This window comes from Panulirus ornatus, chromosome 18 (assembly GCF_036320965.1).
Source record: "Panulirus ornatus isolate Po-2019 chromosome 18, ASM3632096v1, whole genome shotgun sequence".
NCBI lineage: Eukaryota > Metazoa > Arthropoda > Malacostraca > Decapoda > Palinuridae > Panulirus > Panulirus ornatus.
Window position 1 is genome coordinate 31,099,172 of NC_092241.1, and position 26,447 is coordinate 31,125,618.

At 43.0% G+C, this 26,447-nt stretch overlaps 1 protein-coding gene across 1 annotated transcript in view; it reads right to left on the minus strand.

The window, feature by feature from the left end:
- Window positions 1-26,447, minus strand: part of LOC139755022 (uncharacterized) — a 143,750-nt gene that overhangs the window by 40,236 nt on the left and 77,067 nt on the right. Inside the window, 1 exon segment of the mRNA XM_071672953.1 lies at window positions 2,940-3,105. Coding sequence (XP_071529054.1) covers window positions 2,940-3,105 — 166 coding nt within the window.

Here is a 26,447-nt window from a genome sequence, read left to right on the forward strand (position 1 = left end):
ACGCACGGGGGAACCACCTCAAAATATTTAGCCCCCATGCCTTTTAGGAAATTATAAGAGGGGATAATTCTGTTACAATTATAGGAGGGGGTAATTCTGTTCCGGCCGACGGCCTTATACATGGCATGAGGGTACATATGGTCGGTCGAAAGACGCTGTATTTTTCATACGATGTTACTTAAATACGCGTTGGATATATGTAATGAAGATGGAGAAAATGATGAATTGTTTGCCAAAATCATTCGGGAATAAGAACCTACATAAGTTATAGAGGATGAAAAGATGATAAAGGTGGAAAGGACAATTACATCATGATCATTACAGGGGAAAAGATTGTCATCCACAGTCAATGGATTCGCCCGCGATCGAGGGATACAAGCGAGCATAACCATGGGACAAGGACAGAGAAGGATGGCCAGTTTCATATGGTTATTCTTTCATCTCTTTTCCATCATAAGGTCGTGTGCCAATCCCGGCCAAGAAGATTAGCCCTGTTCTGTTGTGTTGTGGCCACCCTGCTCTTAACTGACTGGAGTAGGGGGTGGGGGGGACATGAGGAATGTGGGAGCAGAATGGGAGAAAAGTGAGTATTGGGTAGACACAGTTAATATGTAAGAAATTTCTCTAAGAACTAATAAGTTTTAACATGGCAAGGAGTGAGATTGTTTTAAAACGAGTTTACGTGATGAGCCTAAATGTTAGAAAAGTGCCGGTAAGGATAAAGAGAAAATGGAAGGCAGGCAGACTGCTTAAAGAGGAGCATGCGAATGTGTAGATGAATATATAGAGGATGGTGTAAATCCACGAACTGTACTTTGAGGTGCTGAAGGATCACCTAGATGGTTACGGAAATTATCTACTGATTTCTTTGATAGATAATCGTGATTTTTTTCTAGGCAAGAAATTTCTTTACATATTCTTGTATTTTTACGCAGTTATGCATAAAAGCTCATGAAGAAAAAGTAAGTACAGATTATGAAATGTTAAAAGTGATACTGGTAGATGTTTCATATGAAACACGAGTCAGTCAGAGGAAATCTGGTATATATTTGAAGAAGAAAGCGTACGGCTCATCAGACGACTGACTGGCTCTTTAAATCATTATATGAAGAGAGTAACAGACGAGTGTAATAGGCCAAAACATGAACTCGTATCAACACATTCGTTCTCACAATCGATGTTGAAGAGCTGGGGCCCACGAGTGTAAAACTCCCTCCCCGTACAGCGTAAATTTGTTAATCACAGAGCGTAGAAATACACACACACACACACACACACACACACACACACACACACACACACACACTGAACAGTGCTCCGAAAGATAAAAAGATAGAACAACGAGAGACTCAGCCAGAAACAGGTTACATAAGATGTAAAGAAGCACTTTGATTGCGTAATGATAGAAGATGTCTGAAACAAAAAAAAAACCTAGTGATAAGTTCTACGAATGTACTTATAGGTAAGAGAGAGAGAGAGAGAGAGAGAGAGAGAGAGAGAGAGAGAGAGAGAGAGAGAGAGAGAGAGAGTGAGAAATGTTCTCGTGTGCTGTATTCTAATGGGCCGTTTTTGATTACGTTGATAACCGGGGGTGCGGGTCTGGCTCGCTCTGTATGGCGAACATACGGATATACGAGAATGATGAAACCAGTGAAAATGACGAAGGCTTAAAATAAATGATCAAGTCAAATGTCCATTCGAAATGGGTGTTACATATGTATGAACATTGTTCCAAATAAACATGTTTTGATATAGATATGAGAAAGAATTACCGTACCAATATGTCCATATTCTGATATGAAAATATGTCCATATTTTGATATTTGGAATCATATGTAATGAAATGGCAATCAAGTTTTAATATGTTTTATAATCACATCATCTTACCATCCGCCGGAAATGACGTCGGATTGTTCACACACGAGTGACTTAATGAATTTACCAATCATCAGCTTTGGCGAATTATCGATTGGATCTTCTGAAAATACCCCTTGTGAAATCACTCCAGTGAATTTCTCCCTTAATCTTACAGCCCATAAGATCGAATCAATAGAATAAAATCAGTAGGTAAATGTATTTTTCTTAACTAAAGGGTTATGTTGTGAAGGTGTGGATCAGCTGAGGGACCTAAAACTTGCACTTCTCTCTCAAGCTAAGAAATTAAGATCGAATTTCAAGTGGGTACGAAACCTGACTTGCTAATGGTGTTATCATCTGATATCTCTCCTAAAGGTACATAGTGCATAATAGCTTCTGTGGGTCTCAACGCTGGTTTTTATGTTATGAGATGTGTGTTTTGGAATGCTGTTGAAAGCATCATTTGCTCGGATAGACGTAGATATCAAAAGGTATAAAAGGAAGAATCCATCCATCGTATTATTCTATGATGGAGCTGAAGCACTATTCACTCCACGTGACTGGAATGACTAGTCCACAATAAGGAATATTTTTCCCCCAACATAAGCATCATTAATTTTTGTCCCAAAATATCTATAAGGAGAGCTAAAACGTGGATTTTGGAAGGATTTAGAGGCAGCCAGTTATTTTCTTTCTTGTTTTGGGAATACTGTTAGAGTAGCATGGTAACAAATCTGGCCCAGGGTATTGCACATCCCTGACCACACATTCTGTGGTAACAGGTGAGCCAGTTCCTCACTTCAGAGAGCAAGATGCCCCTGAACTGCATAGTCCCGGGTCAACCTTGGTCAAAATTTAGCGCCTGTTAGCTTCCCCTTATCATGGATACGGTGAAAACTATTGGGTAGCAGTAGTTGTTAATGGGACTGATGGCAGATCACCTCCTCACCTCTTAGTTAGCTGGATCGTACCGTTTCGCTGGACTTGTGGCGGAGGCAGTGGGTCTTTCCTACTTCAAGCAATGATACTTTTATTGCCACTACTGCTTCTATCACTACGGTCACAATCACAGAGGTACCTACCTGGAAAGGATCTTGGAGACGCAGCCGTGGGAGACGCGGAGCTGGCGGGAGATGTCGCAGGGGCGGACGCCGTTGTGAGCCAGCTCCACGATCCTCTGACGAACCATGTCCGGGAGCGGCCGCCCGTTCACGAACACTCCTCCCAGCTGGTTCACCCCGCCGTGACCTGCGGCAGAAGACAGGCTGGTTATAGCCTGGTTCTCGTAAGGAAAATGGAGGCATGCAGGTGGTGCATGGTGTACACGAGGAACAGAGGTAAATTGTGTGGCTTTCAGACTGTGTCTTTGGTGAAAGATTTCGTATTCATACGAAAAATGTGGCTTGTAGAAATGCAGATGAAGCTCTGGTCTGTAAAATGATAGATATGGTGCAGCATTTTTCTTACACGCAAGTAATCATGTTAGAGCTGCTGGCAATAGCGTACAACACCTACACACATTTTCTAATATGCAATGTACCTCCAAAATGAAAAAGTAATTGAAAGAAAGTAGTCCAGTATATTCATTTCAATATTTGCGCTTGTAAGAAATTATACCACTGCTGTCTTATATAAGTTGAAAGGCAAGAACAAGTTTCTCCAGCCTCCTTGAAGCATAACCAACAGAGTGAGGTTGGATTATACGTGGAGCACGTGGCCTCGTACGGTCGACGTAACAGAAAAAATAAAGCGAGTTGCCATAATAGGCTGGAGTGACCTTCTCCATAAACAGGGTATCAATCTCAAATCGGTCATTGTTGGTCACAAACGGACTCCATCGCCCATTGTGTAGTCACTCATATACAGTGTTACAAGCTGCCCCTGGATAATGCACGTCAAGAGCCACTCACACGAACCCACATACGTTCGACACCACGAACGAATTTTCCGCCAGACTACGAAAGTTATTTTCATATGAGTGAATATGTAAACGGATGAAACACTATGGAATGGAGCGATGGCTGCCTAAACCATGAATTGAATAGTGAGAATTCAGGGCAGCTGCGCTTCGTGGGCATTCACAGTGGGGGCCCTGGGGTCGAAGCCAAGCGACCCTACCAACGTCTAGAACTAATCAATGATAGAGTGAACTGAGGCTTTACAAATTGGCAACGGAAGTCTAACGCTCATTGTATCACCCCTGATTTCTCAGATCATTGACTGTATTTCATATACATCATACGTACGTTTTTAGATATTCATCAGAATACTAGAATATGTAGAAGAATCCTATTTCTTTCATCCTCCATAGCATCAGCAGGCACGGCTGCATGATTCAAACGCCTGTGATTTGTAGCTTTTCTCGACAAAGATACCATTTGAGTCGGGCATATTACATGCCATATGCCTCCCAATACAAACGCAACGCTGGGGCCTTTATTACATGCCAAGGGTGAGAAGGACAAGCCATTTGATACCCAGCCTCTCGGTACGAGCGTGGGACATAGTGCACTGACTTCCCTCTGGTCGTGTCCATGTGCAACGTTCGCATGATTTTCTCATTCATTCATTTCTAATTGGCCAAGAAATGCGTTCACAGTTACCGAGTAAACTTGACAAAGAACTAAGCAATTAGGCCCTGTTGCTTACTAGCTTAGACTATCATAGTAGAGATGGTCGCAGAGCAGACCGGTTTGTCCCAGTAAGGAAGATGGTGGGGTGTACCGGTAATTTAGTTCGGTTTGTCTCAGTAGAATAGGTGGTGGGGCGGGACCGGTAGCCTGGGAGTTGTAATGATATATTGTTACACCAGTGGCAGTGGTATGGTTAAGATATAACCTTTTCCACAGCATCAGCGTTGTACATGTAACGACATGGCTGGTGTGAATGCTGTTGTGTTTGGGAATATTGCTATCTTGCTACAAATCTGATGGGAGGTTTTTACGTATATCTGCAAATGAAAAACAGTCGAATTTGTTGTAATCACAACTGGTCTTAGCCACTACTCGTGTGGATGGTGTCAATCAGTCTTGTGTCCAGTCCAGGTGTGGTATGATTTCTACCTCCCTGATCTGCTTCCCCTCCTACCAGTCAACGAGAACCAAAATCAAGACTCCTCTGTACTCGCATTTGGTCACCCCTTCCCCAACGTGCGCTCCTTCTGGTACTCCTTCAGTATTAGGGTATAAGAACGCGGTTACTCTAATACCGATATAAGACCATTCTGTTCTTGTAATACACCTTAAGACGTGATCATATGATCAGCCTAGACAACTAGATCACAGTCAATTCAGCTGTTTATCCTTTCATTGTAAGGATATCAATTGCCACTCAAAGGATGACAAAGACATTAGCAAATAAGCCTTTAGAACACACGAGATACCCCTACGTTACCCCACCCAACAAAGGTCATTCATACTTGATCAGATAAGAAGATTTGCGGCCTGATAAATGGCTTGGGGACCATATAAAGGCTCGTAAGTGGTTGTCGATTAACTTGTGCGTTTGGGGAAGGGGGAAGAAAAGAAGCAGTATAATCATGGCCTGTATCGTGGCTCCTTGCGAGTACAGCGAAACGAAGGTGTGTATCGTGGTTCCTTGTGAATACAGCAAAACCAGGATCTGTATCGTGGCTCATTGTGAATAGAGCAAAGCCAGGGTCTGCATCGTGGCTACTTTTGAATGCAGTAGCACTTTATGTATGGATGACCTTATTGGAGGGCATCCTTGACAATATAATTTTCAAACCACTATCTCTAGCGCTGTCTAGTTAATGGGGGAAAGCATCTATTAGAAAGCATCTATGAGAATTAGGGAGGGAGAGAGGCAAGAAGGAGCTTAAGTGAGGGAGGGGAGGACAGTAATGGGGAAGGAGTTATACAGGGGGATGATAGAAGGGAGAGAGGGAGGGAGGGAGGGAGAAGTGTGTTATACGAGATGTTTCTCTGACGAGCCCCGCAGGGGTCCCGCCCATGGCCACTTATTACCAATTCTTTGATTGGATTAACGGCGCGAGCGGCTGTCATCTGTCGGAGGGGTGCTGTTGGTGATAAATCCTGGCAGGGGAAGTGGTTAGTGATGCTGGTGATAAATCCTAGAAGGGGAGGTGGTTAGTGGCGCTGGTGATAAATCCTAGGAGGGGAGGTGGTTAGTGGCGCTGGTGATAAATCCTAGAAGGGGAGGTGGTTAGTGGCGCTGGTGATAAATCCTAGAAGGGGAGGTGGTTAGTGGCGCTGGTGATAAATCCTAGGAGGGGAGGTGGTTAGTGGTGCTGGTGATAAATCCCAGGAGGGGAGGTGGTTAGTGGTGCTGGTGATAAATCCTAGGAGGGGAGGTGGTTAGTGGTGCTGGAATTAGATCCTGGGCGAGGAGGTGGTTAGTGGTGTTGGTGATAAATCCTAGGAGGGGAGGTGGTTAGTGGTGCTGGAGATAAATCCTAGGAGGGGAGGTTGTTAGTGGTGCTGGAGATAAATCCTAGGAGGGGAGGTGGTTAGTGGTGCTGGAGATAAATCCTAGGAGGGGAGGTTGTTAGTGGTGCTGGAATTAGATCCTGGGTGAGGAGGTGGTTAGTGGTGTTGGTGATGAATCCTAGGAGAGAAAGTGGTTAGCGGTACTGTTGATAAATCCTAGGAGGGACGTGGTTAGTGGTGCCGGTGAGAAATCCTAGGAGGGGAGGTGGTTAGTGGTGCTGGTGATGAATCCTTGGTGAGGAGGTGGTTAGTGGTGCTGGAGATAATTCCTGGGAGGGGACATGGTTTGTGGTGTTGGTGATATCTCCTGGGTGGAGCTGTAGTTAGTGGTGCTGGTGATAACATCTGGATGAGGCCATGGTTAGTGGTGCGTGGCTCCTGGATAGGCCGTGGCTAGTGGTACTGGTGATAACTGCTGGGTGGAGCTGTGGTTTGTGGTGCTGGCGACCACTCCTTGATAAGCCGTGGTTAGTGGTGCTGGCTGGCAGGGTTGTTGGTGGATGTATTGTGGTTGTTAGATTTCCTTCAGCAGGTAATTGTATACAGCGCTATTTGTAGTTGAGACTCTTGTCTACCTGATAATGTGCTTTATATTACGTGGTGACATCCAAGATATATGATACCGTTTTTATTTCTGTTTTTAGAAACGTTTTCTATGGATTCACAGTTTTTACTTTTATGAAACAATTAGTCTAAGCTATGAACAGCAACTTGGTGCACTATGGGACGGCCGTAAATATATAAGTACGTTAGCGATACAACGATGTGTGTGAACATCTTTAACACCGTCAGCCAAGTGTATCTCAGGATGATAGTGGGAGGGGAAGGAGAGAGCGAGTAGTCCTTAATCTGGGGGTGATACAGAAGCGTCAAGCTCCCCATATACTCGCGTCTCTGGGCAAATAACATGAATTAGTTGAAAATGAAACCCCCTTAAAGCAAAAGTTGATATATCGCGATAATTGATAATGTATTGTTATTGTATCCCTGGGGATAGGGGAGAAAGAATACTTCCCACGTATTCCCTGCGTGTCGTAGAAGGCGACTAAAAGGGGAGGGAGCGGGGGGCTGGAAATCCTCCCCCTCTTGTTTTTTTTTTTTTTTTTAAATTTCCAAGAGAAGAAACAGAGAAGGGGGCCAGGTGAGGATATTCCCTCAGAGGCCCAGTCCTCTGTTCTTAACGCTACCTTGCTAATGCGGGAAATGGCGAATAGTTTGGAAGAAAAAGAAAGTATTGCTATTGTGCCCCCCCCCCCCCCCCCACAATACACTGCATTATAAACTTGATTATTTAGGAGGAGTCGATGAAACACATTCCTGCGTCTCAGTACAAACTTGTGGTTTAATGTTAGTACACGAGTACTTGACCCCGGTGACCTATGGGCAGCGATGGGGTTGTGAATAGCCTTCATTACCGGCCACACGGGTCACCCTGGGAGGGTCTGCTGACCACCAGTATTGTCCCACCAACTGGCCACGCGCCGCCCTCCTCATGACCAGATTTTCTACTGTGGAGAAAATAATTCCCTTAGTTATAATATCTCAGTCTAAATATCAGTAAACATTCAGGTTGAAATATTCGAAGATCATGCGTTAGTAACAGAGTTGACTTCCCAATAAACCAGAGAAAGTGTTCGATACCATACGATAAGAGTGGAGCAGGACGAGGATGTGGCACGTGTCTGTGGTCGAGTGTGTCCGCCTGTGTTGGTTTGTTTTCTGACCTCCAGTGATGACTGTATTTGGTGGCCTTGGATCTCCAATAATAGCCATGACTCTGGCTTTCAGCAGTCACCCCATCCCATAACTCTAAGGGTGGCTGAGTCTCTGATCTTCAAGTGGCTGCCGGACTTATGAACTTCTTAAAGAGTCCAGCTTTTGGCCTGCCGTAGTGGTAGTAGCCAAAATCACTAACCTCCATTTGTTGTCCAATTGTTAGGGAGTAAAGTCTGGAACGTCTTGTAGCAAAATAAAGAAAAAAAAAAAAGATAAATGATCTGCTGTTTCTTTTCCAGCGGAATAACAGTTCCACAACAAATGTGTTCCTGGGTGAAAATCTTTTATGGTAGAAGGTTATAAGTGTCGCACAAATACCCATAAAAGGCTGCCATTACTCTTCACAATTTCCTAGACCACAAGTTAACCAACAAACGGTAAGGGGCAAGATGGAGACACAAGGCCACCACACTATAAGCGGGTATCAATTTTTTTCTCTACTGCTGCTGATGTGAGTCACAATCGTATCTTATGTCGTTGTAAAGGGGACATTAGGAGAGATGATTTGAAATACACTTCGGGTAATGTGGGGTTCCTCGGCCACGCTGGTTATCCTACGGTTACTCCCGTCAGACATTCGAATTTCACGTTGGCAGACGTGCTACCGACCATAGCTAGGGGAGTTCATAATGATGCTACTGCAGAGTTGTATTAGTTACTCTGTGTTCTCAGTCTTAGATTCCGTTTGCCAGAGAACGGTATCTTTAGCACTTGTAACACTGTCATATAGTGCGTGGGTTTCCTCACTTTCTCTTCTCTTTTTTATCTCTTTTTTCTCGATCTCTCTTCGGTCATCCATCCCTGTATTATTTCCTTGATCCATTCCCTCCTCCTCAACTTCATGACTTCTTCCTTCACTCTCTCTCTCTCTCTCTCTCTCTCTCTCTCTCTCTCTCTCTCTCTCTCATTACTTGTTCGTCCCTTGTGTAACAAATGGCGTGACTCATGTAGAGATGCCGTGAAACGGAAAAATGACGTCCCGGCCTAATAAGCAAATGCTTCGTAACTGGAGTGGGAACTCGACAAATAATGTAGCATTAGAATTTTCAGAAAACGAGATTAGAAATCGAGATGGAGATGAAGATACATAATGAAACTATCAATAAGGAAGAGAATCGGATGAGAGACCGAACGATCTATCAACCAGTTCAGTACACAGTATCAAGCCGTAAGAGACATTGGATTTCAAAATAACAACTTGGACTTAATTTCTATTACACTGTTGTACATAGAACTAAATGGCCAGACAACAACTTCTTAACAGTGGTCATACAGACGTGTTTAGTAAGCAACACTACTTTAAGAATGCTGATATATCCTGTTTCGTTAAACGTAGTTTTCATGACAATGATCGAGTGGAACGTTATTGCCTATTTTCTGCTATGACTTGGCTCTGGTGGTGTGTTCGAGGTAGCGTGACGTGCGTAGACCTCGAGGTGGAAGGAAGGGGGGGATGAGGGAGGAGGAGGGGGTCTCTATCCCGGGAGCAGGGGAAGGAGGAAGATGGTTCGCTAGTTAGTGAAGGTTATCCCATCACCATGCTTCACCAAGTCTATGAATACTGGTATTTCTTGTTTACTCAAAGTCAACATTCAGACTGTAAAATGTGTGTAAAATGTAAGACTATTGGCCTTAATGTGCTCTCTGGACGGTGTCGGTGACTGCAAGGTGGTGCGATGTAAGGAGACAGTTGGGTAGTGGGGGGGCACTGGTGGGTTTCCCTGAGCCAGAAACAGGGATGAGGGAGGGAGGATACACCAACTTCTGGGACCAACGCCATCACCACACTAACACCTTTAAGTAAGCAAAGTTCCGCAATGTGTATGATTATAGTTTTCATTTGGTGTATTCAACATTCAGATTAACATATGTAATGGAAGTGTCTCCTGTCTGTTGTATCATGTGGTCAAAATTTACACTTAGGATGTCAATTTTGGCCCCAATCAGTTTCATGGAGTTTGTACACATTACAATTTGGTGTGGTCGGTGCTCACATAACTTTGCTAGAGTCCAGAGTTATTCAGAATGGTATATGTTTCTTTGCATTTAGAGGATAACCATATATCATACGCAATACATTGTTATATTTTTGATAACATAATGTACTGTGTGTAACAGTATGATATGTACAGACATCCTCCTCCTCAAGCAATGTCTGCAGCTGAGGCTTGGCGCGAAACCCCTCTCACTGAGCCTTAGTGTGAACCATGAACTACTCCGGTGTTGATTGGCTGTCTCCAAAACCTCATGTAAACTATGATTGGTTGCCAATATGCTCAGGGCAAGAACTGCCAAACAACCCATACCGTTACACCCGTAATGCTTGGCATGTTCATAACCTTCGTTGAATTGGACAGCTGAGACTTTATATCAGCATTCATTACTGTCATGGTTAGGGAGATTATCGGTCAGGAACAATTGATTGACATGAGTCAGACCCATCCTGTGCGGTAAAACTTGGGCAGTGGTGGCGAGTGATGTATAGAAAGATGGGGCTAACCAAAACACCATCAAAATATATAATTATTAACATGGTTACACAGTGTAACACACGAAGTTCATCTAATTCCTTACAAACCTACAAGCACTGTAAACATTCCGTATGTGGCGTTATATTTGAAAAGACTGGGGCAGCAGAAATCCTCTCAGAATCGAAGTTGGGGAAGGGGAGGGTTTACTGAGACCACAATCGTCCCATCATCCGACCAATTTTACGTTACCATCATCATTATTATCACTATCATTATCATCATTATGTGGGAGGCACGTATGTGATAGAGAAAATAACCTGGAGTATATTACATGAGAGTATAATGTGTGTACTTGGATGTGGTTTATGGAGGAATTAATGTGATGGTGTTTGCGTTCGTACGACCTGCGATAGCAATGCTTCCTATCTTTTACCAACTAAGTTGACAGGTATTGATCTTTACGGGGGGTTGTTAAGAACATGATGGAAGGATGAGAGATAATACAAGGTTTCAGTAACGGACAAAAGTCCACATCAAATATGGAGAGATTAATGAAAGGGAAAAAGAAGAGGCAAGAGGGAGAGTTTATGAATTTTGGAGGAAGTGAAAACCTGTCTTTTGAAATGTACCAGGTCACAGTTATTGGGAAAGACATGAAAGGGTAGAGAGTTCCAAAGTTTCGAGTGTAGGGAAAGAAACAGTAATGAAAACGGCCCACCCTTAAGCTGCCGACAATTACATACACCCTCAATATATGAAGACATCCCCGTATACGACAGACATAACCGAACCTGCGCCACGCATCTAAATTTAGGTTCAGTCTGTAATGATGATAAAGACAGGAAAGGGAATTACTCATCTTATTCACGAGGGGTCGCGTGTGGCCAGACAATGTTACACCTACATCGACATTAAATCCTTCACACTGATGCTCCCAGGACACACATCGGTGTCTAGACACCAGTGACGAAATGATGAGTAACAGAACACCACGGAAAGTATGGTTGACCAGAACAACTATAGAAGACAATAATGATATAACTAGTGTCAGTAGTAAGGAAGAGCATGTGGAGGCTCGCGTCATTAAGTGCACTCAGGAAGGGCTACGCCCATTGCTTTCGAAGCCGACGACAATCGCATACAGTCATATTGTACTGTATTAGTCATTTTGCGAATTCTTTGATTTGGTGTGTGTGTGTGTGTGTGTGTGTGTGTGTGTGTGTGTGTGTGTACGGGCGCGCGCGTTGAGGAAGTGAGTAGCATCTGAGTAATGGGTAGTGTGAGTGACTGTGTGGCGTATGCGTTAAAGCTAGTGTGTGTGTGGAGTGTGGGACTTTTGGGTCAAGTGGGAGTGTTTGAAGCCTATGAGTGTTTAGGTTGTGAAAACGTGGCCAAACGTATGCATCTGTAGCGTGCCCGTGTGTGTGTGTGTGTGTGCATAGGATGTAAGCCGTGAATTTAGGTTGAGGAATCAGCGTGTGAATGATGGGGACATATACGAGTGCGTCGCACGTACACGTCCGAGCAAGAATGGCGTTAGCTTGAGGCTGAACTATGTGCTGCCAGCCATCAGTTCACTCATGATTATCACTACGCAAGGGGACGCTCTACAAATGAAAAAGAAAACAAAAGAAAATGCTATGCAGCTATATATACTTGCTGTGATTATGTACATAATTAAGTGATTCTGTCAATATGGCTTCTGTAATGCGAGTTCGTTGGTTCGTAAAGGGCCAGGCAATTGCCTTTTTCTCCACTTCTAAGTCTTATGGAACTGTAAAGGATTAGGCATGAAGTCCTATTATCGAGTGGTTAAATTATTAAAATCAATCATTTCTGACGATGCTAATAACTTCAAAACATCTTACAAGAACCAAAGAAGATATAAAACTGTAAGATTTATAATCTGAGCTACCTGGGTTACCATATGCCAGCAAGGGCGGAATAAGCTAATAAGCATCATCTATACATCACATCAAGTTAAGTCTTTTCCTGGTAACTGTAAAAAAAAAAAAAAAAATCTATCATAATACTGTTACTCAGCGGGGAAACGCAACAGACTTTACTTCCTCTTCCAGGGATTCAACGAGATATTCAGCAATTAACATACCTGACGTGGATGGTACCAGCAACAAGTTACTGGAACAATATGAAGCGAAAAACCGACTGAATATACCATTACACACCACCCTCCGAGTCTGAAGCTGATTGAGCATCAGATATTGTAGCTCATAAAGTGTATATATACGGAAACGTATATGTCACAGGTTCAAAAAGTATAGTTATCTAGCGAGTACCAGCAAGCAGGACTAAAGGCCTCAAGTTCTGATACGGTGAGGTAGGCAGGTTGCAGTCCCATGCAGGGGGGGGGGGGGGGGGGGGGTTGCTGACAGACAGCGTACAGAAATAGGACTAAAGAGGAGACGGCCCGAGACCCGGAAGGAGTTGACCGAACTTAGCAAACAGCGCAGCCAAGGACGCTAATCCATCCTCTCTCTCTCTCTCTCTCTCTCTCTCTCTCTCTCTCTCTCTCTCTCTCTCTCTCTCTCTCTCTCTCTCTCACGCGCGCGTGTTCGTTTGGTATGAAATGCATGCTGATAACTGACTATCTTAACATTCATAGATCACATATGAATATTTTCAATCGTGATTTATTTCTGTGACTAACGATGTTATATATATATATATATATATATATATATATATATATATATATATATATATATTTTTTTTTTTTTATACTTTGTCGCTGTCTCCCGCGTTTGCGAGGTAGCGCAAGGAAACAGACGAAAGAAATGGCCCAACCCCCCCCCCCCCCATACACATGTACATACACACGTCCAGACACGCAAATATACATACCTACACAGCTTTCCATGGTTTACCCCAGACGCTTCACATGCCTTGCTTCAATCCACTGACAGCACGTCAACCCCTGTATACCACATGACTCCAATTCACTCTATTTCTTGCCCTCCTTTCACCCTCCTGCATGTTCAGGCCCCGATCACACAAAATCTTTTTCACTCCATCTTTCCACCTCCAATTTGGTCTCCCTCTTCTCCTCGTTCCCTCCACCTCCGACACATATATCCTCTTGGTCAATCTCTCCTCACTCATTCTCTCCATGTGCCCAAACCATTTCAAAACACCCTCTTCTGCTCTCTCGACCACGCTCTTTTTATTTCCACACATCTCTCTTACCCTTACGTTACTTACTCGATCAAACCACCTCACACCACACATTGTCCTCATATATATTTTTCATGCTATTCGCAATTTCCCGCATTTGCGAGGTAGCGTTAAGAACAGAGGACTGGGCCTTAGAGGGAGAATCCTCACCTGGCCCCCTTCTCTGTTCCTTTTGGAAAATTAAAAAAAAACGAGAGGGGAGGATCTCCAGCCACCCGCTCCCTCCCCTTTTAGTCGCCTTCTACGACACGCAGGGAATACGTGGGAAGTATTCTTTCTCCCCTATCACCAGGGATAATATATATATATATATATATATATATATATATATATATATATATATATATATATATATATATATATATATGTGTGTGTGATGTCTCCATGGTTGTTTAATTTGTTTATGGATGGGGTTGTTAGGGAGGTGAATGCAAGAGTTTTGGAAAGAGGGGCAAGTATGAAGTCTGTTGGGGATGAGAGAGCTTGGGAAGTGAGTCAGTTGTTGTTCGCTGATGATACAGCGCTGGTGGCTGATTCATGTGAGAAACTGCAGAAGCTGGTGACTGAGTTTGGTAAAGTGTGTGAAAGAAGAAAGTTAAGAGTAAATGTGAATAAGAGCAAGGTTATTAGGTACAGTAGGGTTGAGGGTCAATTCAATTGGGAGGTGAGTTTGAATGGAGAAAAACTGGAGGAAGTGAAGTGTTTTAGATATCTGGGAGTGGATCTGGCAGCGGATGGAACCATGGAAGCGGAAGTGGATCATAGGGTGGGGGAGGGGGCGAAAATTCTGGGAGCCTTGAAGAATGTGTGGAAGTCGAGAACATTATCTCGGAAAGCAAAAATGGGTATGTTTGAAGGAATAGTGGTTCCAACAATGTTGTATGGTTGCGAGACGTGGGCTATGGATAGAGTTGTACGCAGGAGGATGGATGTGCTGGAAATGAGATGTTTGAGGACAATATGTGGTGTGAGGTGGTTTGATCGAGTAAGTAACGTAAGGGTAAGAGAGATGTGTGGAAATAAAAAGAGCGTGGTTGAGAGAGCAGAAGAGGGTGTTTTGAAATGGTTCGGGCACATGGAGAGAATGAGTGAGGAAAGATTGACCAAGAGAATATATGTGTCGGAGGTGGAGGGAACGAGGAGAAGAGGGAGACCAAATTGGAGGTGGAAAGATGGAGTGAAAAAGATTTTGTGTGATCGGGGCCTGAACATGCAGGAGGGTTCACTGAAAGGAGGGCAAGGAATAGAGTGAATTGGAGCGATGTGGTATACCGGGGTTGACGTGCTGTCAGTGGATTGAATCAAGGCATGTGAGGCGTCTGGGGGTAAACCATGGAAAGCTGTGTAGGTATGTATATTTGCGTGTGTGGACGTATGTATATACATGTGTATGGGGGTGGGTTGGGCCATTTCTTTCGTCTGTTTCCTTGCGCTACCTCGCAAACGCGGGAGACAGCAATAAAAAAAAAAAAAAAATATATATATATATATATATATATATATATATATATAAATATATATATATATATATATATATATATATATATATATATATATATATATATATATATATATATATATATATATATATATATATATATATATATATATATATATATATATATATATATATATATATATGAATCCTCTAACTACTCTCGAGTCATACTGATGAGACTATTTAGTGATGTCAGTTTCAGTCGCTTAAGATCAACTGGATGATTAAGACTTTCTGATCTTTTAATACCTCTGTGAACCTATTAGGTACATCACTTTGAACAGTCTGCTGATGTATTTCACCTACATCCTGTTTATCTCTCGGGAAGGTTATAACCTCGGATCAGCTTCGTTTACCATAAGCTTACCGTAATACTAACACATAATAGGATATACTGACACAAAACGAGTGGGTTATTATCATCACAACCGTCGAGGGAGGTTGGGTAAAGAAAGAATAAAGTGTCCTCAATTTACTGAAATTATGTCGGAATGAACAGAATCCCTGGAAATGAAACGTCGAATTAGTCCAGATATTTTCCCCTGGCGCATAAATCGTAAGTCTAATGGATAAGATCACTGTTTTTCACTCTATCACTTGACTGTATATCCTTTTGACGAAACCTTTTCTCTTCTGGCATGTAAAGTGTACCAAAACTGTTTTGCGTTTTAGTGAATGTTGTGGTGATGGGAATGTGAGAGCAGGCACATATCTGTTCTTTGAACACAATACACGCTTTAATGGGACTCAAGTGAGCTTTGGATAGACAATTCTTACAGTGTGTCACCAGTACTTCTGGCAACTGGTTCGCATGAGACACCTCTGAGCATCGTACTGGTTAATTCTCTTCTGAGGTTAGTGGACAGAACGGAAGCCAATTATGACATACAGAGCAACGAGGTAAAAGCTTTTAGCGGTGGAAGAGCCCAACTCAAATTAGTACCAATTAGTTAACTTACCGGAGGAGCCATCGTCGGAACACCATCCAGACCGTAGCACTTGGTGTGTGTGTGTGTGCGTGTGTGTGTAAAGAGGAAGGGTTGGGGAAGGAGCTCCTAAGCCTAGCAAGGTGATAACCAGATTCCAGTCAGGACTTTTGTAAGCGACTGGTTCTTCCCCTGAGGAATTTCACTTCAGAGGAACTGTAAAACAAAGTTTGAAAAATAGCAGACACGATTACTCATGAATTTTCGGAAGAGTTGGGTATGTGGCAGGGCAGAATATAGATTATCTTGTGGAAGGGGAAAAAGGAAGGCAGTGGTGAAAGGAACGAGGATGGAGAAAGAGGAAGTAATAGAGTGAGTGAGGGAGATGAGAAGGTGGTGGCGGAAGGAATTAGCGAGGAGGAGGGAGGGAGGTGGTGGGAGGGAAGCGTGGACGGAGGGAGAAAGGGGAGGTGTTGGCACAGGGACTCTATCTATTATGGCAATGTATTTGGCACTGATAAGCAACAAGGAGATTTCATGTCTATTGCGTTTCTTTTGATCTGGAAAATTACCTTGGGTGTTTGTTATAAACACGATAGGTCATATGTCTATACAGCTTCATTATCATCACTGAACAACTGGCTAGACACAAAGTAGATCGTATCCAGAAAGTATTAGGCCGCTTGAGATGAACTCGGAGTCTAAAACATTTCTCTTAATAGAACAGCCTTCATCGGTCTTCTGGCAGCGACATACAGTTCTCCATTAGCGGGTGAGTTAGCAACTTGCAGGAAACCTGAACCTGCTGCTACCCCCTGGGGCTCGGACACTTACACCACACAGCCACGGACACAGAGCTGCGACAGCACCTTTACCCTCCGACACACACACACAGTTCATATCACCTCCGTACACATCTGTGGACACCACACCCAAATCCACCTTCCTCACACAACGACACTCAGGTATTTTACTACGAAACGGACTCCACACATGGCCACCGAGACACAGTCACCGAATCAACTGCGAGACGATGCTTTTTATAACTCTCCTTAAACTCACATACGTGGCACTGAACCACAGATAACCGTTTATGGACGCCAAATTAGGCCACGTAGTCGGGTCTATGGAAATAACGCTTGATCACGGACACAAAGATCTGTGGACACAACATTTGTCCACGGACACCGAAAGAAGCTATAAAAGCAGGTCCATAGTCACCCCCGTTGGCTAAACATTCCCGTCTATGAAATCATCTGACTACGAACACAACATTACGAACACCACATTGAGGCAATGACTCAGGTGTGGACGTAATTCTTGCCCAAAGTTACAGGTGTCTGGATACTTAATCTAATCACAGTCGACACTTTAAACTGTAAACAAATATCCTTAAATAATTCACTTATCTACTGATACAGGTCTACGGAAAGCAACACTGAGTATGGATATATTTTCAACATCTTTGATGTTCTATATATCAATAAAAATCTTACTTAGCCATGAAGAGAGCATTGCTATAACTCTCCTTGCTGCAGATATGTCACACATGACACACAAATGACATGTGTATGTGCCCATCCTTACACTTTATAATCATGATATGTTTGGGTATGCGCTATCTTTGTATCTGCAAAAACACGTTTCTTGATTGGTGAACATATCTTCATTATACACTATAGTTCTTGTATGATACGACCAGATCAACGAGCACGGTATATGAATCAGCCCGCCCACACACTCTTCTTACGATTGTAAAGTTAAAGTGATCCTTATGGATCACTGGGAATACAATATTTTTTCCTTGGAAGTACCTGACTTAAGATAACAGGTGCTGAAAAATAGGTAATCACGTACTTTTTTCCTAGAAGACCTCAAGTTTATGTTCATAAAGATTTTCCGAGGAAAGCGTTGATCTCTGCAAGTACACTTATGTCTCCGGATAACGCGAAAAGACATAATAAAACGCATACTCGTCTTTGGACTATTCAGGCAAAAATGAATGAATAAATGAATAAACACACAGACGCACTTCAGTCTTTGGATGACAAATATTGAAATATCACACAAGTTCTCTTTCGGTAAGATACATCCACGGACAAATATATTTATCTTAGACAATTTATAGTGGAACAATCTATTACCTCCAAGCACACAGATAAATATGCAAAGGAAAAACCGTTCCATCCACAGACATGAATTTAAGAACACGAAAAAATTGCTCTAACATGCATGCGACACAAATGTAAAATATTCAGAACTTTACACCCTCTGGTTTGATGTGCTATAAGTTATTCTGCATGTGTTTGAGAACATGTTTCCATTTCTTTAACTTTAGAATGTCCTCAAAATATAGTTATTTATAGCATGGCACGGAATTTTTTTTGTAATAGTTTAAGTTAAGCAAGCCTGTAAAATATAACACTTGCTTTATAAATCACTATTTGTAGTAAGGCGCAAGTTGTCTATAACTGTTTGACCTTCTTATCATTACTGAAATCATAAACACTCAGCAACAGCAGAGGGTTTATAATTATCCACAAAAGCTAAATATCTCAAGGCACTATGATTCTTTATCTCCGCATGCTTCCGTCTGTGGTGTATATTTAGAATAAAAAAATAAATGGTTGGTCCTAGAAGTTCCTGGTGTGAAATTATGATCGCTACAGTTTTCTCAAGTAGTTACATTTGGTAGTGAAGCACTCAGGACGATACTTATAGATAAATAATGTTGGATTTAATGGCTGTTTATGATAGAGTACATTAACTCAAAGTCATTATCACATAAGTCAGGCACAGGAGAAAATGATTAATGATGTTTATGAATGCATTTCTTTTATGTTTTTGTGATAAGTGTAGTTAAGAAATTGGTTTTATGCCGGGTGATGATAAGTGCGTATCTGTACGAACTGACCACTTGCATGAGTGATAATCCCCAAGCTAGCCAACACACCTTTTATGGATACTTGTACAATACCTATGACTAGAGAATAATGATCATCTCTTACACACTCGTCCAACATCCGGATTCAGTAATCTTACACGTATAATATTCCATCATGTTGTGGTTGTAGCGGTAGGCCGTGGTCAGGTCCATGGCCGCCGACGGAGGCCGCAGCCCGAACAAGGTCAGGTTAGAATGATCCAGCTTGGCGGTGGCGAGGAGGGGTAAGAGCGCCGGTGACCGAGTCGGCGGCGAACACGCTGACTGCGGCGACCACTCTCCGGCAGGAGGGTGGAGAGTCGACAGTGAAACTGCACTGGCGCCCACCGCCGACCTCTGCCTCCCGCGACAGATTTAGCCGTCTCCAACGGTGAGTATATCACGGTACTCCAGAGGGAATGTTGGGGCAGGACGATGCACTATCACAGGAGAGTTGTGTGTGGTAGCAGGGTTCACACGTGACCACACTCTGCCGCTCTCTAGCTCACTGGACCTGACCTTCACCAACACTCGGCCACTAACGTTAGCACTGCTCTAGTTTGCCAGTCTCTGTCGTCTGTATTTGAACTTTTCCCGATGAATCAGTTGGTGTTGGCCGAATCCACTGGGATAAGTAAATGTGGCTGGTTGGAATGACGCAACCAATGAGCGAATAGCAAGTCCTCGGGGTCCCGCCCCTGCGGACGTCGCCCCTTGTCGTCGCGCATCATTGGTTCCTGACGCCTGACGTCATCGCACGTGACCGCCCGGGGCGGGAGTCGAGTGTCCCCTGACGTCCCACTGTATCCCCCCCCAAGTCACAGACTATAGTATCCCTGATCAGGTATGGTACAGTTTGGACCAGACAGTGGCTCCTTGCACGCGTGCCTTTCCAACCCTGACGGCTACAAAGCTATCGCCGACACCATCCGTGATGCCATTAGGCATGCGTAGGTCGCAAAATGGTGGTCATGATGAGCCAGACAACGTAATATCATACATGATTGTAAACGTTCACCACTCCCGCACTCCCCAGACTGCTAGCGATGATAAGTCTCACTCCTGGTCCGCCACCAGACCTTCGTGAACAGCGATGACGACGACATAGTTAAAATCGGAATGATTTCTTGATGGCAATGTAGCGCTTCAGTTGAGTCCGAGGTTTTAGGACGCCTTACCTGCTAATGAACACCTCCCAAATTCTTCAGCTCCTGAAAATCGGCCTCGCCTTTTAAGTTATAGTAAATATTCATAGGCATATGTTAAACCAATCCTCCCTCAGACAAAACCAACCTTCCCCGGAGCCCATACTAAACGCCTTCAAACCAGCACGCCGGTTACTAAGCCCATATATTTAAGAATCTTTTCAAGCAGCAAGACTGTTCTTACTCTTGGCCCCCCTCGCTGCCCATATAGCACAAAGCCTACACATCAGCATGACCGCATACCCATGCAACCACCATGCTCATACATACAATGTACATATACAACATTCAGACTTATTAGAATACCACAAATAGGTAGCCACATGCCCACGTTATTAAAGACGCCAACATGTCTTGATTGCTCCAGGTCCACAATAACACACCAGAATGCTAACGTAAGCGCATTGAACCAGTGTTACCAAACATGCTAACACGTTCCGCATTATCACACACATCAGCACGTTCATATTGCCTTACAATGCACATGTACGCCCAGAATATCACATTCTCCAACATACCAATTCTCTCTCTCTCTCTCTCTCTCTCTCTCTCTCTCTCTCTCTCTCTCTCTCTCTCTCTCTCTCTCTCATTCTCTCTCTCTCTCTCTCTCTATCTATCTATCTATCTATCTATATATATATATATATATATATATATATATATATATATATATATATATATATATATATATGAGGATATTTCATGCTTCTATACAACACATAATCTTCGACGTCATAAGACGGCTTACATTCTGGTGAACCGGTTGAGTTAACTAGATGAGTCCTGCTGCAGGCGGCAATAACCACAGGGTGAGCACTTCGGAGCCTACACGCGGAGCACATTAGAAATTGTGAGACCTGTTAATTTTCAGAGACAGAAGCGGATGCCATCTGGTGAGGGAGCGAGGGTGCACTGGGTCTCTGGAATCCCCATCCTTGGAGGAATGACTTAGAGTGATTAGCATTCTTTGGCCACTGTAAGGTTAGCGACGGCGCCTCGGGATTGCAGCTGTATCGTAAATGTGCCTCAGATATCTGACCTTTCATTGTACCACTGATCACTCTTTTGTCTGGACAAATACAAGAGGGAGCTTGGCTGTAGTTTCCTTAGCCGTCACTGATGATCTGTGGCTATTGAATCCCTTGGATGAAATTGGGAGAGAAATGGAACTATAACATCTGTCTCCAGGCGCTCCCGAATCAAAAGGAAACAACTAACACTCTGATTATATTGGACTTTCTGAAATATGATTGTAGAACTAACTCCGGAAAAAGATCTTTTCTTGCGCTGCATTTGTTTCTCACTGTCGAGCAGAACTACATCAGTCTCATGAAGCATCGACACAAGAACGAAGCCTCACGCCCACGCTAACCGTAAGTCCAAGACAAAGTCAAGAAAGTAGACCAAACATCACACCAACATCTGGCTCTTAGTCTCGAAACCCAGTCGAACTTTAACCTCGCAAAACTTTTCGCCTTCATTAAACGCAAGATCCTATCTTGGGCCTCAGCGAACATCGATGAATCTTAGATGTCAAGCTAAAGAAGTCCAGAATATCCTGATGAATATTGCGCCTTTGATTTATTCATTTATTTGGTATCTGTTCGGCAGAGTAGGGTATCAAGGCCTCGCACATTTGCCAGCATTGTCAACGCTATCAAGCGAAACACATTAAATGCTCTACTCTCTCTCTCTCTCTCTCTCTCTCTCTCTCTCTCTCTCTCTCTCTCTCTCTCTCTCTCTCTCTCTCTCTCTCTCTCTCTCTCTCTCTCTCTCTCTCTCACGATGAGGAGCACGATGTGCAACTTAGGATGAATTGCTAGGAATTCAGGAAAAGGAAAAATACTGTAAGCGTCACGACTAGCCCTGCAAGGGACTGAATCTCTTCGGTGTATTTATGGTTGTTTCTCTCTCTCTCTCTCTCTCTCTCTCTCTCTCTCTCTCTCTCTCTCTCTCTCTCTCTCTCTCTCTCTCTGCTATATAGTCGTTCCACATTTTGTAATAGCCCATTTTTTCCCCCTAGGTGACATAAGCAACTGATGGATGCACGCTAAAAAAAAAAAAAGATACTTCAGCTGTAAGTCATTACCTCTATCCTGAAGCTAAAGTCTCATCGCACGATCAGAGAAATCTTTTTGACCTCTGGTAACCCATACGTGATGCATCCCATTGGAAAACAGTTGTACTTTCTTCCTACAGTAAGCAGTCGCTTTAGTGCCTTAATTCACCTCTGCTACGAGAGACTTTGCCTCTCTCGCCTCACAAGTCCAACCCCAGACGAAGGAATATGATGGTAGAGATGATGATCAATAAATTGTTGGATCAAAAAGCCTCACTTCTCAGTACTGTTATCTAGGAATTCTTCGGTCAAGTATTATTTTTTGTTTACTGAGCCAGAAATACATGAAAACTTCGAGGTTCTGATTTTCTTTCAGAACATTTTCTCACTAAAGCAAGAATAGTAGGAGGCTGTTGAGAGAGGTGCAATAAGACAAACCAAAACAACGAGCAAAAATAGCGTGATCCTTTCACTTGAGTCAAGTCCCTACACTGAGCTGTTTCCTCACTCGAGTCTGGTCCCCCACCCGAGCCTAGTATCCGCGCCTGAGTCTGGCGTAAGCAACCCCGCTCGCTGAGTGGCCAAGGGGAGGTCACGTGGCCACAACAATTATGGCGGGACGTGGGGACGAGGGTGCAAACGCTCTCATCATCTTTATCGAAGTTGCCAACGCAGGAATAACGTTGTCGCCACGGGTGAGTTTATATGATTTACAAACGCTGTATTAAACCTGCTAAAAGACGTATCGTTGTCTTATACTGCATGGACACCTGTAGTGTACTGAGAAAATGTTCAGAGGTTACAACGCTCGAGTTCGGAGCTTCAACAGGAGAAAATTGAAAGAAAATTCACCCACGGTCACCCTAGTGAGTCTTGAGAGCCTTAATGGTATTTGATCCCAGCGTGCTGTGCATTTGCCTCTTCTACAGTGGGATTTTAGTGGTTTAATGAATTCCAGCGTAACACCTACTCCTGTCCGGATTATTGCTCTGGTTTACGGCTCAAGTTACGAAGGAAGCGGCGGAGTGCGTGATGCCGGCTTGGAAAAGTGGTGAGGCGATTTCTTGATTATGACGTTAGTGACAAATTACTGGTGGGGGAAGCCACAGGGGACGGTGATGGCGCATTTACTGCCATAAAATCACAGAGCAGCATCATCAGGGGCGGCATGGCAATCAGGATGATCCCTTGGGTCTGGTGAACTGTCTTCCGGCCACTATGTTGTTAATGTACTGTAGTGACCGTGTGAACGTGTTGTTATTAACGTAGAGGCGAGCGGGTGTAACGTGCGTGTATCGCGACGTCGTTCTTGCTTCTGGATTTTTAATATGTAACGAAGAAACCTTTTTTACTGCCAACTAGAACTACATACAGTTCAGCTCATGTTGTTGTTCACTTGTTATGACTGAATCGTGTCAAACTGGAAAAGTTAACCAACGTTTTGGGCATGAAATCGAGACGGTTGGAAACTCGACTTTACAGACTGTCCTACTCTACTTACTACATTTCACCTCCCGTGAGCAAGACTGAATGCTTGAAGAGCTAATTGTGCGAAGTACGTCGAACTAAGATACACTTACCTATATGCAAAGCTCGTGACGGAGAACACGAGTGCAAAATTGGTTTTCAGATACGGATTAGATTCTCACTATTCTCTTTCTCCTCCTCCTTCCATGCATTTTCTGCTTTCACCAGGAGGTTGAAACAGGGGACCGTCTGATGGTTTCATTACGTTTTTATAGTCATACATAATGTACAATAACTGTATCAGACGGGTACGGCGCTTTTAGTTAAGTTCTACATACTGAAGGTATATTATGAATTCTAATTACAGTAACAGAACCATCGTATATATCTATTTCTGATTTAAATATTGTTCAGCATCTATATAACATGAATGACACAGCCGTGTCCCTAAAGTTATGATAATGAAAAGTGATTCTTCATTATTTTACTAAAGGTTTGTTTTCATTTTGTAAGAACAGAGACTGAAAGAAATTTATTGATCATGCATCAACGAATAAGGAATAGGGAACATTACAGCAACAGAAGAGTATTGGATGGCTAGTTGGGTGTTTGGGCTTTTAGACCTCACAGTTACCAGGGCTATTAAGTCCGTCAACGTCAAAATACATCCCCAACTGAAAAATGTTTAACAACTTCTTCAGTTGTTAAGAATAATCATAAGACCATAGACGCTCTCACTATGCCAATGACGTATGGAATATTGGCAGGTTCGTGTGTTGATAGTATCAGTGATGTAACTCAGTCTCCTGTGATTCAGTAGTTCTACACGTTTAGCGGTATTCACCTTGGGTAACAGGGTCAAGTAAGGCTTGAGGGCCAGGCCGAGAGATACTTACCATAGACTCAACAATGAGTACCGTGAATTCTACTTGACAGCAAAAGTCACTTGTATCTCAGTGATAGTCTTGGGATTTATTAGCGCTTCAGCAAGCCCTCCTTATTTCTGATCCAAAAAATGTGTATTCTAAATAGTATTCTGTCGACAACTGTATCAAACAAAAGTTAGTTCACATCTGAAAAGTTACAGATTTATTCTTAACAATCTCAGGCTTATAGTATAGGAAAGCTCTCTATAAAGAGTTGTGTCCAAGGCACGTATCCCTGTTTAAAAGAGAAGCACTGCATCATCTTAGTTTACGTACCTGCAGGAGGACCAAAACCTATCAACAACATAGTCAACTGAGTGCTTTAGGACCCATTGTTCGGGATATCACCTCAGTTGACTTCCAAATGAAGGTCATCATCCCATGATAAAAGTAGCACCAGGTACCAGCGACACTTTGATCAACTGTAAATGACAATATCTATCGCCTCCCATCTTATTGGCAAGTCTAATGATGCTGCTTAAAATTCACAGATATCTTTTGGTGACCTACAGCAAGGCAGCTGGGCCTCAAACACTGACAACAAAGAGAATACAAAAGCGTGATAGAGTCAACGGACAAAGGGGTTCATGAAGCTTACGTTATGAGATCTAAATTAAGGGACGAGAGCAGGGCAGTACTGTCAGGTCAAAGTGGCGGAAGAGGCAAATTAGAGAGAGAGAGAGAGAGAGAGAGAGAGAGAGAGAGAGAGAGAGAGAGAGAGAGAGGAAGCGACTGGGCAAGAGGCAGGTGAGGGAAATGATAAAGGCATTTAAAATGCCTGTCATTTTAGTCGCTCTCTCTGGTAACATCACGGCCATATGTCTCGTTGTCAGTATGATCAGAATAACACACACACAGACACACACACACACACATATATATATATATATATATATATATACATATATATGCAAAACTACACATTTAGCGAATGTACATAAGATACAGGTAAAACCACAAGGAAACAGAAGATACGAAGTGTCAAGCGCTTTCGTATAATTACATCGTCAGGACTAAGTAGTAACAGAGAGAACCAGAATATAATGAGGCAGTCACCACTGGGCTGGGCCGGTAAATGATTTATGAAACTGAGGAATGGATTAGGTCAAAGGTCAACCTTGACGACTTAACCACTCTGACGTTGCAATTTTAGGTTAACCTATGTTCTGGGAAATCATTCACTCACTTAAAAAAAAAAGAAAATGCAACAAACATATGCACACCCTATAACTATTACCTGTTTCATCACCTTATCCTCCCCCCACACCAACACTCGCCTTCATATCCAACTCCCTTTTTCTTCTCCTAAACACTCAGCATAAGAAACTACCTGAACCTGAAGATGTTGTTCATCCTTAAACCTGTTAATGTTTCTCATTAGTGCGTCACTTACGCGTAGAGTGAGAATGTGGTATATCACGAGTCAAGCGTAACTGATTTTCCTTGTTCCTACCTGGAGCTTGGCATTTGTATGGACCATTATTGATTATATATCTCTCATCAGCAACGTGAAAAGAAAGCACTATGATAACCGGGAAAATGCTCTAAGAGTATCTTATTAAGATATTGATTACATTGATTATGAAAGTCTGTCAGATTATTCAGTATTTCGTGGTAGCAGGACACACTGTTATTTAAACATGGGCAGTCTTCAAGGTGTTTATGAGCGAGGTGGGCA